Raw genomic sequence first — 14,676 nt, 5'->3', positions numbered from 1 at the left:
GAGAAATGGATTTATGCGAATACGTCAGCCCGTGAAAACTAGTAAAAAATATAGATATATAAATATATTTATAACAAAAATGTATATTAACTTAATTTAGTAGAGTCATTCATAAAGATAAATTTTTACAAAAAAAAAACATAGGGAACCCTCCCAAATTTTGATTTTTTATATAAAAATATTGAATTTTTATACTCACATTTTTTTATTTGACGATATGTTACTTTCACCAGTAAGAAAAAAATATACAAAAATATATTGATTGATTGCAAATGTGAAAACTTTGTTTACTTAGTTATTATATATACATAAATATATATTTATGAATATATTTAGCGAATGAATAAAATTAATTTTTGGAACGGTACAAAGTTTTCTGTAAATGATTATTATTTTATAGACCATATTATGACCACTGAAAAATTTGCAAAAAAAATATTTATATTTATTTTGATGAAAAAAAAATATTATTTAAATTAAATATTTTATTTAAAGAAATAAATTCAGTAACATTATTTAGCAATATATATACATATAGATATACACTTATCAGACATAAAGTAAAATCATGAACAATTTACATCCTCCACTTCTAATAATTTCCTAATATACATAGTACAATTTTTAATAACATTTTAAACTTTACTATATAAATAGTTTTATATTATTTTATAATTTTAAAAATAATCAATATTAATTAAGTATTTAGTATGGACTTTGTTTTTAAAGATTACTTTCCTAAAATGCACATTGTGAAGTTCATGACTCAGTGTTCAACTATTACAGATATTATTATAGTAGAAATAAATTTACAAGCTTATATAAATACAGTAAAAATCATCCAGTACTAAAACCAAGACTATTGTAGTAGCAGTCCAGAAATAAATGTAAAGAGCAAAGAATACAAAATATCCACCTAGTCCACTGAAACTTCTACTACTTCGCGAGCAAAGAACTTAACTTTGACTCTCGAATAACGCCCATGATATATGCCAATGCGAGATGCAATCATGTACCCAGAATATCAATTTTTTTCAATAAATAAGTCTATTCAGTTAGCTGTTTTTTTGCAGACTGCAAGACAGTGCCATAATACACCTTGATATTTAATTGGTAAATGAGAAGAGTTATCTCGAGTCAACACATCTTTTCTAACAACCCATAGACTTGCGCTGTTATATTACATTGATTATGCTAAAAGCCAACATTAGCCAACTCCTTACTATATAAAATTTCTGATAACTCTTTTTCTAAAAAAATTTTGGAGGCAGTTTTGATGAGTCAGTAATGTTTAAAAGAAGGAATCATCGAAACTACTCTTAATATCGACTTATATATCTACCTATAAGCATCAGCAGTTTTATTATACTTGTTATACTGAAATTATGCAAAAATCTCCTAAAAAGTTTATTATTTTTCGGGAAAAAATAAAATTGTTTGAATATATACGATAGTACGTAAATTATCCCAATACTTTTAATGCAAATCTCCCAAAAAGTTAACACTTTTTCTGAAGAAAGTAAGATTATGTGAATATGTATTTCATTACCCAATGATAAATAATAGAAAAGATTACTCGGTCTCTTATACTTACACAGTTTCCATCAAGCGAATATTTTGCTCATAAATTAAATATTATCTTATTAAATGTTGTTTAATGTTGAGCATTTTCCGAGTTAGTGCATCTGGGCACTTTTACTCTTTGATAGCTAAAGGATTTCTGGAAAGTCCCACACATCTCACTGACTCAATGACTGATCTAAAGTCTGCGTACCGTCCCGTGATTACTCTAAGATTAGATAGTGTTAAGTAGGGCAGTCTGTCGGTTTTCGCATATAGCTTCAGGGCTCTGTTCCATATATATTTTTTGCCCGGATCTATTCTAAGATCTCTTAGCATGTCATTCGTACGGATGTACCATATCACTTTGAAGCGTCTTCGGAGAGCCTGACTTTGAACAACATGTAGCTTCTGGATAGTAGAGTCAGTAGCTTTGCTTACGCGACACAACTATAAAGTAGTGCTGGTCTAATTATCTGGGTTATTGTGTTTGAAAAGTGGTTCTAAGCATTGTAATGTTTTGGCGCAATTACTTTTTTTGACTTGTATGTGATTGTGCCAACTGAACCGTTTACGTACATTAAGTATTTTATTACAAAACATTAAATTATCTTCTTGACATAAATATATTTATATTGAATGGAAGATATAAAATGATCCAAAAATTTAAATGCCTTAAAAATCATACATATCAACCATTTCTCTTACTAACCATTTCTACAACCACATTTTAGTTGCTTTATTGTAAAATTTATGAATGGATTAAGATAAAAATTTTTTACAAATAACAATTAAAGTATTTGGTAATAAATTATAAAAAATATGCAAAACTTTCATATATAATAATATAAGTTCATAAAGTATTTTTTTTTAATTTTAACAAAGTTTTAAAGCTTAAAATAAATACACCATATCAGTTTCGACTTCATCAAATTGTAATGAATTACTTACATTAGAACCACATTCCTACCTGACTTGATTTAATTGAATTATATATATATAAATGTATATATATTGAATTTATATATTTATAATAATGGTATTATTATTATTGACTTTGTAATTCATAAATTTTTGCTCAAGTAATTTTTTTTACTTACATTTTATTCGCATTCTATGGTACTTTTGTGTGATTCATTTCTTGCATATCAATAAAAAATTCTTCAAGTATTGGTACTTAAAAAATATGTGAAGTCCCTTAAATAAAACTGTAATAAACCACGACATCGCTTATAGATAATCCAAAAGAAGACATAAGAAAATGTGAAGTGCAGAAAACTCGAGTGATTTTAAGGATACTCGTAGTGTACATTAATCTGTGTCTCAGAAGATCATTTGGCAGATTGAAAAGTCTCAGTTTTGATCGTAAGTTTCAAGTTGCAAAAATTCTATATCTTATTAAGACAATAAGAATATAGTAATACTACTATAGATATGTAACTACAAAGCTTTATACACTACTGCAGCAGTTCACAAACTCGCAGAGCAAAGCATAGTAAGTCCATTTACAGGACAATTATTTTTTTAGTGGAATCTTTACTTCTCAAACTATATCAATACTTTGTTAATATCAAGTATTCACTATTTACCAAGTCATGAGCTCTTTCGAATCAAGAATAAAAATAACATTTTTTCAATCTATATACCATATACCTAAAGTTATAAATATACTATAGCACATACCAAATGAATGATTAAGACTAACTCAACAAATGGGTGAAAATATTAAGTACCAAATGTTTATTATCTTGTAATTTAATATTAAAAAGATAAAATATAAAAAACAAAATAATAATAAAATAAAACACGAGGCTATCTATATATGGAGCTATGATGTTCTAAAACCACTTGAAAAATATTAAATAACTATCTGTTTTACTTTTACTGCTATTCTTTATAATATCGGGTGTTTTCTTAGCTTGACAGCTTGGTTCGACAGCTGAGAATATCAAATTATGTTAACATTTCTGTTTAGTAAGGTTTGGCTATTCATCATGAATCAGTTAACGCTATAACAAGGCTTCCAAATTGTGGAAATTTACTTTGAAAAAAATATATCTGTTCGTGAAGTTCATATCGAAGAAGCTTAGGCAATGTTTAGTGTTGAAGTCATTGGCGAATCCGTATTAAATCCATTAAAAATGACCATTTGGTGCGGTTTACACGCTTGCGACATCATCAGTCCTTATTTTTTCGGCAATGAGTAAGGAACTGCGTTACGGTAAATAGCGAGCGCTATAAAGCTATGCTGACTAAATTTTTGTTTCCATAACTTAATCAGTTAAACATCGATGACATTTGGTTGAAACAAGGCAGCACAACTTCCCATAGGTATAATGCGCTTAACAATCGATTTATTACGAATTCAATTTGTTAACAACTTTATTTCCAGAAATGGTCCTATAAACTGGCCCCTTCGTTTGTGCGATTTAATATCTCAAACGAGCAACTCTTGAAGCACTCGAACCCAAAGTTCATGACAACATTGATGCCATACAGTCACATTAATTGCAAAAAAAAATCAAAAAGACAAAAATTGAACTGATCGAATGGATCATGTGACGCGTAGTTACACTGAATATATGCCGGAAATGATATTCTGAAAATAAATGCTATGAAATTATCTACTAGATTATAATAAATTCATTCCAACAATATTTCTGTCTTTTATAATCATTTTATTATCATCTCATCTCAATATTACGACGCTATGTGCTATAATTGTTTTTGCTATATATGCGTCATGAATCTTTTGTAAAACCTTCTACATAGGTCTATATATATAATAATTGACTCATAACCGGTATCAAATATAAAATATATTTCAATACTTATTTTATTCTATTATTTGCAACTACAATAAATAAAATTTATTTAAAGAAACTTGTTGACATGTGTGTATTAAGATAATTATGTTATAGACACTTCTCAGTTATATATCATGTTCAAATTATGTTTGACATCTTGTTATATATAAATAAATAAGTATTATCTTTGACTTTTAAATTCCTTTCATTATTCTCTATTATCTTTGTTTAAATCTTCATACTATTGTACATAGGTAATGACAAAGAGGTACTGTCTTCTTAATAATAAGAAATAATCTAAGTAGTTCTCATCATTACAAAGACTAACAGCAAATACAGGTAATTAAGACCTTTAAATGTAAGTGTGAGAGGTCTTATACTAAACCCTAAGACCTAAGACTAAGACTAAGACCTTTAAATGTAAGTGTGAGAGGTCTTATACTAAACCCTAACATAACTGAAACAGCAAACAATTTCTAGATTTAAAACCTCCAAATACTCTTTCACATCTAGAAGTCAATAATTTCAATGAAAGGAATTTCGGTTGTATTCGTCCTGATTTTAGCGCATGTAATTCCTATTTATTAAAGCTCTCAGATTAATCTTTAAATAAAATCATAGGTGGAATGAACATCAGGAAAAATGAAATATACTTTTTCATTCATTAAATTTCTGGAATTTATATACTTTTAAAGAGAAAACTTAAGCTTCCGTTTGATATATATCTCACTATTTTCGCTAATCTCGTTTTGAAGATATACTATAATGAAACATATTACTTAGATGTTTAGTTTGAGATGAAGTGAATTAGTCAGATATAAATTTCAAAGAATAATTCTTTAATTGAGTTTTACTAGCAAAAGACGTATAGTTTTTGTACAGAAAATGTATATAATGGTCATTGTGGTGTTCAATTTAGATCAGATTTGAAACGAAATCGGTGGAAGTATCTTCGTAAATCACCTAAGTGCCCCTTTTGCTACCGTATTGCGGGAACTATTTGTGTTACCTGTATTTCTGTAGAGGACATTAGCATCTTGGGTGGAAGGACCAGGTGACCAACTATTTGGTGATGCTCGGTACTACCAACTGGCGACAGCAAGCAACTAATCAGGCTGGCTGGCGGAGGCTACTCGCCGCGGCCAAGGACGACTCACGTCTGTAATGGCCAACTAAGTAAGTAAATATTTCTGGTTCAAGAGCTATCTTCACTGCTTTAACTGTTTTGTTTTGTTTTAATACTACAAGGTTTTTGATGATAGGTTTTGGTGTACTCAAAAAAATAATAGTTCTGCATAAAATTAAGTAATTTGAAGGATTTTTAAGTCGTTTTTATTTCATTTTATTTGTATTTCTATTATATTGTACAACTGTATTATAAATTTATTATAAGTTTTTCTTTAATTTTTTTAATCTTTCTGCGTTGATATTTTTTTCTAAACTCAGTAATAAATATTGTTTATATTATGAATAAAAAATTAAATTAAATATTGTACTTTGTATAGCAATAAATGCAAAAAGTATCTTTAATTACGCATAAATAATGCTAAAAGCATTACTATCAGCACACCATATTTGGACTGATTTAAAACACTTGTAGCACCATCTCCATGCTCGGTTGTGACCTCAATTCCACCGCCATTCAGTTCTAAACTTGTGTATTGAATCCAACTATTGAAGTATGTTACATTGGTGTATACACCAGGGAACGGTCCAACAAAATTGCAGCCATTACCCCAAGACACAATACCGATAAGTGCATCATCGCAAACCAATGGAGCACCGCTATCTCCACCACAATTGCTCAAAAGCCCCTCACCATCAACAGCAGCAGCACAGATCATTGATCCTGGTAAATCATTGCCTAAGCTTGCAACAGGCGTTCCACTACTGAAACAACCCGTATTATTTTTTATATTGACATACTCCAACGAAATTTGCGTTTTCAATTGAACTGTCTGCAATGTTTAAGATATTTAGAAACACACTCAATGTATTAACAAACAAAAAAAAATTACCGGTCCTATTTGACTTTGCCAGCTGGTAACCACACATTGGGTACTCTCAGGAACTTCGGCTGTACCCAATGGAATTGTTTGTGCTGTAGCCCAGTTCGAAGGTATACTAGCATTCAATTTTAAAATAGCAATATCATTCTCCAAAGAAGTGGAATTAAAATCATCATGTGTAGAAAGATTAATAACGTCAAATTCTAGAGTTGAAGAATCGTTGTTATAACGATATATATTACCGACCACAACAAGAAATTCACTAACATCACGTACCGTTGCATTAGCATCGGTGCTACTGTAATATATATATAGTATATAAATTAATTAATATTTTTTGTGTTTATAGATTTGTAATATTACGTTAGAAGACAACTTGTTGTTGTTAATATAAGATTTTCTGAAATAATGACACCATCGCATATATAACCATAACCAAATCCTTGTGTCTCTTCTGCAGATTTCAATCTAATGGATGCCATATAAGTCGTGTAGTTCTTTGTTGTATTTGTAGGCACACTACCTAACATCATGCGGGAATCTATTAATTTCACTATAAATAAAGAAAAAAATATTAATTTAATAAATATTAATTTTATTTTATGTTTGCATTATGAATAGTAAATAGTGATAAATACTTCAAGGTATGAGTAACTATTCAATGCACCTCATTATTTGAGCCAATTTATCTTTGATGTTGATTACACTAACAAAAGTTAAATATTGTGATACTTCATTAAACATATTTTAATCAACTTTTTTATATATATTTGCCTTATGTTTACTTTAGCATTTTTACCGATTGTTTTTAGTATGGGAAGTTATTATATTTCCTTGGTAACTGAAGAAACAAGGAAAAATGCATTGAGAAATGCCTTTTGTTGTCAAAAAAAAAATGGTCTTAAATGTACTTTCTTTGTAAAGTTCTTGCCGACTACAATCTTATCTTTATAGTTTGCATAAAATCCACTTTTAAATTTTTATGCAGTTACATTTAACTTAAAGTTTAATCAGTTATAAGTGGAGTTGATTTTATGGTGTACTTTAGATGATTCAGAACCATAAATGGAAACTGTAAGTAGAGTCATCACTTTACCTACCTACCTACCTACCTTTACCTTTCTACGTTCCTGTGCTACTCTATAGAAGTTGTATATATTTTTTGGTTTATGATATTGACATGCATATATCAAAATCTATTATTCAGTTTTTCATCATCATCGAGTATGTAAAATAAAATCAAAATGTACCCTGATTTTGTAAATAAAACACACAAATTTAAATTTTATTCCAAATTTATTCTATATCCTTTAAAAAATGCTCCTTCTGAAGCGATACACATATGTCAACGCTTAACCCAATCTTCCATACACTTTTCGAAGGCCCGTGCAGGTATGGCTCTTAGTTCCTTCGGCGAATTCTCTTTTACCGATTCAATCGACTCAAAACGCTTAGCACGAAAGGGCAAATTGAGTTTCGGGAACAGGAAAAAGTCGCACGGTGCCAGATCTGGTGAATATGGTGCCTGAACGATGACAGTGATGCCGTTTTTGATCAAAAAATCGCGTACAACAAGAATTCTCTATAGTAAAAATCGCTAAATGCACTTGAGGTAGTCTCACATTAACAGCTGCTGTAAACATACTAATTGACAGATGGCGCTCAAATTTGTACCATATGTCAAGAAAGGGTGTACCAATATAACAAAAAAAATTTTTGAAAAAGGTCTATTACTTAACACACATCCCATATTCTAAACTTATCATTACTTTACGTCTTTGGCACATTAGGTCCTTGCCTAAATCATGCTTTACACATATGCTTTCAACAGAGCATGTCACGTTAGCGAGTCTATAGGTTTCTGCAGTTCCACCCTTATCTCAAAGACTTGTAGGTATTATTTTAGAATTTTATCAAATGATTTTAAATAGAAACAAAATCCATAATTGGGTTAACCATATAGTTGTTTTAGATAATGCTAAATTGATAAACCTATAAATTAAAATTACGCTAATCAATGCCGTTTTCGTTTATTAAATCTGGAGAAAGTTTTTCAATCAAGAATTACTTTTAGTGCAATTTTTATTTTTGATTGATAAATCCCGAGCAAAATGTATAACACTCGAGATTAATTTATAACACTATAGATTTTTTGCCAAAATAGCAAAATTACCTTCAAATGAACAGCTGTTTTTCATAACTTGACAAATAAGGTGTGGTTTAATTCAATATATATATTTATGAAAAATATAAATACCTAGATTGCTCTAAAAATGTTTAGTTGGGCAACAAAATTTGACGCATCGAAAGTGCATCTAAATTGAATCCAGATTTACTAATCGAAAGTGCCAATAGTTAAAGTTGGCTTTTTGTGTTAACACAAAGATTCAATGTTCAAATTTTAAAATTCAGTTCCCGATACTTGTAGCCCAATAACTATATACGAACAATTAAATCAATAGATGTTCCCAAATATCCAAATCATGATCAGATTAAGTCCTCAACAAAAATTGTTTTATGATTTGACACTATTAATTACTTTACTAAACGAAATGGTTTTTTTTTTCTTAAGTCATATAATTTCTAGTTAAAAATTTTTTATATATGAATAAATTGTATCTTCCCTATAACTAATCTATTATTAACAAATCATCACATGATTCAACAGTGCTCTGAACAAACACCTCGAAACGCATTAAAATTAAATAATGAATTTATGATATAACAAAGTTTTATTATCGATTTTATTAATATTTGATCGTAATAGTAAATTAATTATAAAATATTATTGACAAAAATAATTATCTTCAATGTAATAAATTAATTTAAAAACTATAATATCTGCCATCTACAAAATTAAGTAATAGAAGTATTAAGTAATACTTTGCTACCCGTAATAAATTTTGATGGCGCCGTCTATTGATGAACTAAAATATCTTTCATTTAATCAAAAACGTTAATCAGATAAACTTTTTGGGGGATGAAGAATATATATGGTTCTCAATGTTCCATAATTTTAGATAAGGAAAAAGTTTCTTTTTATTGTTGTTGTTATATATTTTATTATTAAAGTTAGTCCCTCCAAAAATTTTATAGGATTGGTTGGTTATGTTAATTTGATACTTTAGTTTATCAGGTAAAATCTTCCGTAAAAAACAATTTCATTTGCAACTATAAACTGAATCAGGTTTTAGTTTTTTATATGAAATAAACAAATTCATATAATTTTATTATATTTATTTAAAGATATTTATTTTTAATTTTTGATTAAAGATAAAAATGTATAAAATATCATATCTCATTGACACAAATGATTTATTTTATGTTTTGAATTACGCATTTTATTTATACCGAAATGTTAGTGTAATAATTTGAAAATAAATTTATATTTACTGCAAACAATATAAAATAGATAATTTTATTTATTATTCATTAAAATTCTTAATAAAAATTATTTGTTTAAAAGCGAACAGATAACAGAATTATGATAGAAAAAATAAATTTTCTAGGGAATAATATTAGTCCTCAGTTTATTAAGGTACCATATATGATTACCGTAATTGATCTTTACGCATAAGCAAAGTGTATATAAATAAATAATTAATATATATGTAAAACATTAAACAATTGGAATAAATAGATAAAAAAGCTGAAAGAATATGTATAAACTCCCCACCTAATCTTTACAAACCCTAAACCGTTAGATATCAAATTAAGTAATCTTCACTACTTGCATTAGAGGGAAGAACTGAAAGCCTTTATAAAGTAAATAATATTATTTAATGTTAATTTTTTCTTGCCAAAAGTGACGAAAAGAAACCATTCAAAAGTTAGACGTATTCAAATAGCAAAGAAAAGACAAGGACAAAAATGTATTTAATTTATTGAAATTTGGCTGACCATACAATGCCTTTTCGAGTATTGCCAACTATTCATCATCAGTGGTCTTAGGAAATCATCTTAAAAAATCGAATAATGACAAAATTTTATAACACTCTGATAGTTATTTTGCAGATTACAGCGGATTGGAAGACCGCAGTTTTGAAGAGAATTGATTAAAATGAATTTCATAAGTTGATTAAATACTTATTTTTTGATGGAAAAAAAAGCCAGTGTTTTGATATACATACATATATTTTAACATTAATAGTTTTTTTTTTTGAGTAATTTTCAATTATTCTTAATTTATCTCTAAAATATATATCAGTATATTAAATAAAATTTGCGAAATGAACCTATAATAAAGGTGTTCAAGCACGAAACAAAATAAATTAAAAAGAAACCTATAAACTTAAAAAAATCACTAAATTATGTTTTTATTTTTTTATTATATTTATATATTATTTTTGTTTTTTATAAAATATTTTATTTCCTCATATTTTTTTTTAATTATAATTATCTTTTTTGTCACATTCGCTGCTCTATATGTACAAAAACTATGGATTAGTAAAAATAAAAAAGTAAAGTAAAAGTAAAAAAAATATAACATGTGGGTGTTATATGATACAGTAATCAAATTTCTTTCACTTAGCTATCTAATTTCACGATAAGTCTCTGTATAAATTGAAATCGAAAAGCTCAAAACGTATGGCATTAGTTTATTGATCCGATAGGTAGATATGGTATGCATTAACTCCTGTTACTTCTTCCTAATGTAATATATACCAAGTCAACAATTATATACTATTTCATTTATCACTCATATTTATCACACTAATATTTTTCATTCATATTTCTACTGTATACACTAATGTTTTGTTTTTTTTCTTGATTATGAGGCAGAGGACTATATCTTACAAAGAACTAATGGTGACTATTAAATGACATCAATATAAATACTGAGTTGAGGAAGTGAAATATGAATAAATAAGACATGAATGCAAAAAATGAACCAACAGAATATTATAGATCGCTGCTGAGCACCAACAACTTAAAGGACAACTGTTCGAACCTAGACTGGCAAATCGTTTAACGAGCTGTAGAACTAATTAGAAATGGTTGAAAGTAACTTGTTAAAACCTTTAACTCATAGGGTAGTATGCACTTAAAAATAAAATAGTAATTTAACAAAACTTATTATAATTATAAAAAAAATAAAAATATATTATATAAATATATTAAAATTATATATTAATATATTAATATAATTATGTTGAGGCTAGTTGAGTCAGTGCACCTGAGCACTTTTACTCTCTATAATATTAATATAAAATAAAATATAAAAAATATTTAATATTTTTACAACAATAAAAGTATTAAATGTGTCAAATATACTGTTAAACAGGCTTAGGTCCTACATGGACTGTATAGTCACGGATGATTATGATGTCTCAAATATGTTTAATTAAATATGTTTTTATAATCATAAAAATTGTCAATGAATAAAATGAAAATTAGAACACTATATATGCAGAATATTCTATATATTTAAAGAAATTCATAAATTTTAAAAAGTAATATTATCCTGGGAATTAAATATGTATCAAACATATTTCTAATTCACATTCCAAAAATAAATTTCACCATCTTTCTAATCAATAAAGTATTATTAACATTTTAAAATTCTCCCAACAATTCTTATTAAATAATAAAAAAATTTATTTTATTATTATATATTTAATTGTTTGTTATATGGTATATTAATTATTAATATTTTTTTAGTTCATTATTTTCACAGTATAATATTCTATATAATTTTTAAAACATTTTAAGATAACATAAGTTTTTGTGTAATATTAGGATTTTTTTTTTTTTTATTTTAAATCGCATTTAATTTTTTAATATAAATTTTATTTTTTGCATTAATCAATCTTACTTGAATTAACACTTTCAAAATTCACTGCCAAGAACACAAGCAGAAAGACTGCCATAAGGCCCCCACTCATTTTAAGGAACATTTCGCGAATATATTTCTTTAAAAAATTTCCTTAGAATAAAATTGCACTGTTGGAACCGTTGTTGACCACCTCAAGAAAACTCTACTTTACAACTGTTTCTTCAATGTACTACCGACTGTCTTAAAGCTAATTGATGAGTCTACCTACACATATATTTGTATACTCAAATGTGTCACAAGTTTCACTTTTATCAGCAACAAATAATTTTATCTTATTTAAAACTGGAAGACTTCAACAAAATATAATAATTTCATAGGAAACCAAAAAAAAAGCGGTTGTAAATTTAATGCTAACAACTATATACCGAATTTAAAATCAATTATGTTACATATATATGTACATACAATACATTATTAAAAATAAATTATAGTAAATCAAAATTCTATAGACAACTTTGTGAGGTGACACAATAGATCGGAACCAAACTAACGATTTCATTTATAAACTATCAATTTAACAACGCCGAGGACACATTATTTACTTTCATGATAAGAACAGAATATATTTTCAATGCTTTTGTAATTACTTTATTATATAAAAAAAAATATACACCTATTTATTAAACAATGTCTTTACGTTCCAATCCTATTGCTTTGAAATGTACTGCCAATTGTTGAGTATCAACTGAGTTTTAAGGAATTAAAAAAATAAACGACCTATTAAATAAGATTTGCATTATTTTACCTAATTAAGAAAGATAATTATAAAGTTTTGATAAAAATTTCCAAATATATAGTCAATCAATAATTTAATCAAAAAATATACCTTGTATCTGTGGATTAGAACACAGTACTCTCCTTTCTCTGATAAAAATAAAAGAGAACCAGAACAAAAAGAATTGCTGAAATAATATACCAAGATCAACACAATTCAAATCACTTATTAGAAACTATAACAATAGGAGATAGGTCCAAAATTATATGAACCTATCAAAAGAAAAACTTAAGATCATTAGAAAAATCTTAATATTGCACTGTAAACTAAAATACCACTTTACGAGATTTGGTATATATACGGATTCTGCTAAGAGAATGAAGAATCAGCCATATATGTACTGTGAGTGCATCCTGCGCTTATACACATACTGAATAGACACCTGTGAATGTATACCCTTACGGAAGAGGCAATAAAACTATATACCATAGAGTAGGTTTTATATTTATTTCTATCAATACAATAGCGCTTAGAGACTTAGTCTAAACCCATAAAGGGGCACAATAGATCCGACGGTCGTAGAGCCACATCCCATAGCAACAATAATAATAATATCGATTCAAATTTTATATACTTACCTATAAGTAGTTTGATCTAGAAACGCTTGCCATACAGCAATATTTGCTTTAGAACTATGAACATCAGATTATTTTCCAATTATTCAATCATATTAAAATTACTAATTCATTGAACTGAAGCTATGTGTTATACACCGATCAATAGCTATAAAGTGCTCTATTTTAGAATTTTTTGCTCTAAACTATAAACATTATTCCAAACTATAAATTCCAAGTTTTATGTCACTGAAATGAATTATATTTTAATTGATTCCGAATTTTTTTATTTGTTATGTGTTGTTATGATTTTGCTCTCCAGCTCTATTTATTGAAATGATTCTGTAATACCAACAAAAAAAAAAAAATTCTTGAAACAGCAATAGAGTATACAATGGAGAAATCCAAAGAAGTAATCTAAAATGGAGTTTATTGTCGTAAAATGTTTTCATAACAACTTTGAACTTCATAAAAATCTTTTTTAGTGAGTTTCTGTATACGCCCCTTACCTAGAGGGCACATATTTTGCTTGATTTTAATAATTTTCTGTGAAAGTGATACTGTAGACTTCCGCACAGACAACATAGGCTATTGGTATGCAAAGGCAATATTTTTTTCATCAATCCTCTATGGTATTTCGTAAAAATATAGCTTGACACAAATTCACAAATTCTAGTCATTGACACAAATCCGTTTTAAGAAACTCCTTACCTTATTAACTCAACGGGGTCGGAAGTGTACCGCCATTATTTACTGAATTAAAAAATTCAAAGTTCATATACTTAATATTTATTGGAGTATTTGTCGTGCTACATAGCTAAACCAAAGAATTTCCTAAAATTTTATTTGGGTTAACAAGCTTATATATTCGAATAAAATCACAATTTTAGTATTTGTTCTTATTTGGTAATGTGCTGTTTCCACTCTCGCTGAATCATTAAATCTCCTATATAACGTTCTTTTTTCCCCATGTGTTTAAACGAATTACGTTATTCTGCTTTAAAGTCTAAAGTTTTGCATCCGTGAATAAATATTGGCCAAAATAATTCACTTAGTTTTTATTCTGTAACCACAAGTCTTCGTATAACATGACTAAACTATGGTTTTAATTATTTCAAATTCTTTATTGTGAAGC

General features: G+C 27.6%; 1 protein-coding gene across 1 annotated transcript; it reads right to left on the bottom strand.

Moving 5' to 3' along the window:
* Window positions 1-5,793: 5,793 nt before the first annotated feature.
* On the bottom strand, window positions 5,794-12,373 carry LOC119667846 (trypsin delta-like). Its single transcript, XM_038077185.1, has 4 exons — window positions 12,192-12,373; window positions 6,740-6,929; window positions 6,386-6,674; window positions 5,794-6,325 (listed from the first exon to the last, which is right to left on the bottom strand). Exons 1-4 carry the CDS (start codon window positions 12,271-12,273, stop codon window positions 5,894-5,896), a joined length of 993 nt encoding a protein of 330 aa, XP_037933113.1. The 5' UTR covers window positions 12,274-12,373; the 3' UTR covers window positions 5,794-5,893.
* Window positions 12,374-14,676: the final 2,303 nt, after the last annotated feature.

This window comes from Teleopsis dalmanni, chromosome 1 (assembly GCF_002237135.1).
Source record: "Teleopsis dalmanni isolate 2A chromosome 1, ASM223713v2, whole genome shotgun sequence".
NCBI lineage: Eukaryota > Metazoa > Arthropoda > Insecta > Diptera > Diopsidae > Teleopsis > Teleopsis dalmanni.
This window is presented reverse-complemented; position numbering and strand designations above follow the sequence as displayed.

Bases quoted from the DNA above. Each gene is read 5' to 3' on its own strand.
- LOC119667846 (XM_038077185.1), bottom strand. From the start codon at position 12,273: ATGTTCCTTAAAATGAGTGGGGGCCTTATGGCAGTCTTTCTGCTTGTG. The intron at 6,930-12,191 runs GTAAGATTGATT...CTTTATTTATAG, and splicing joins TTTTGAAAGTGTTAATTCAA to TGAAATTAATAGATTCCCGC. The intron at 6,675-6,739 runs GTAATATTACAA...TATATATTACAG, and splicing joins ACAACAAGTTGTCTTCTAAC to TAGCACCGATGCTAATGCAA.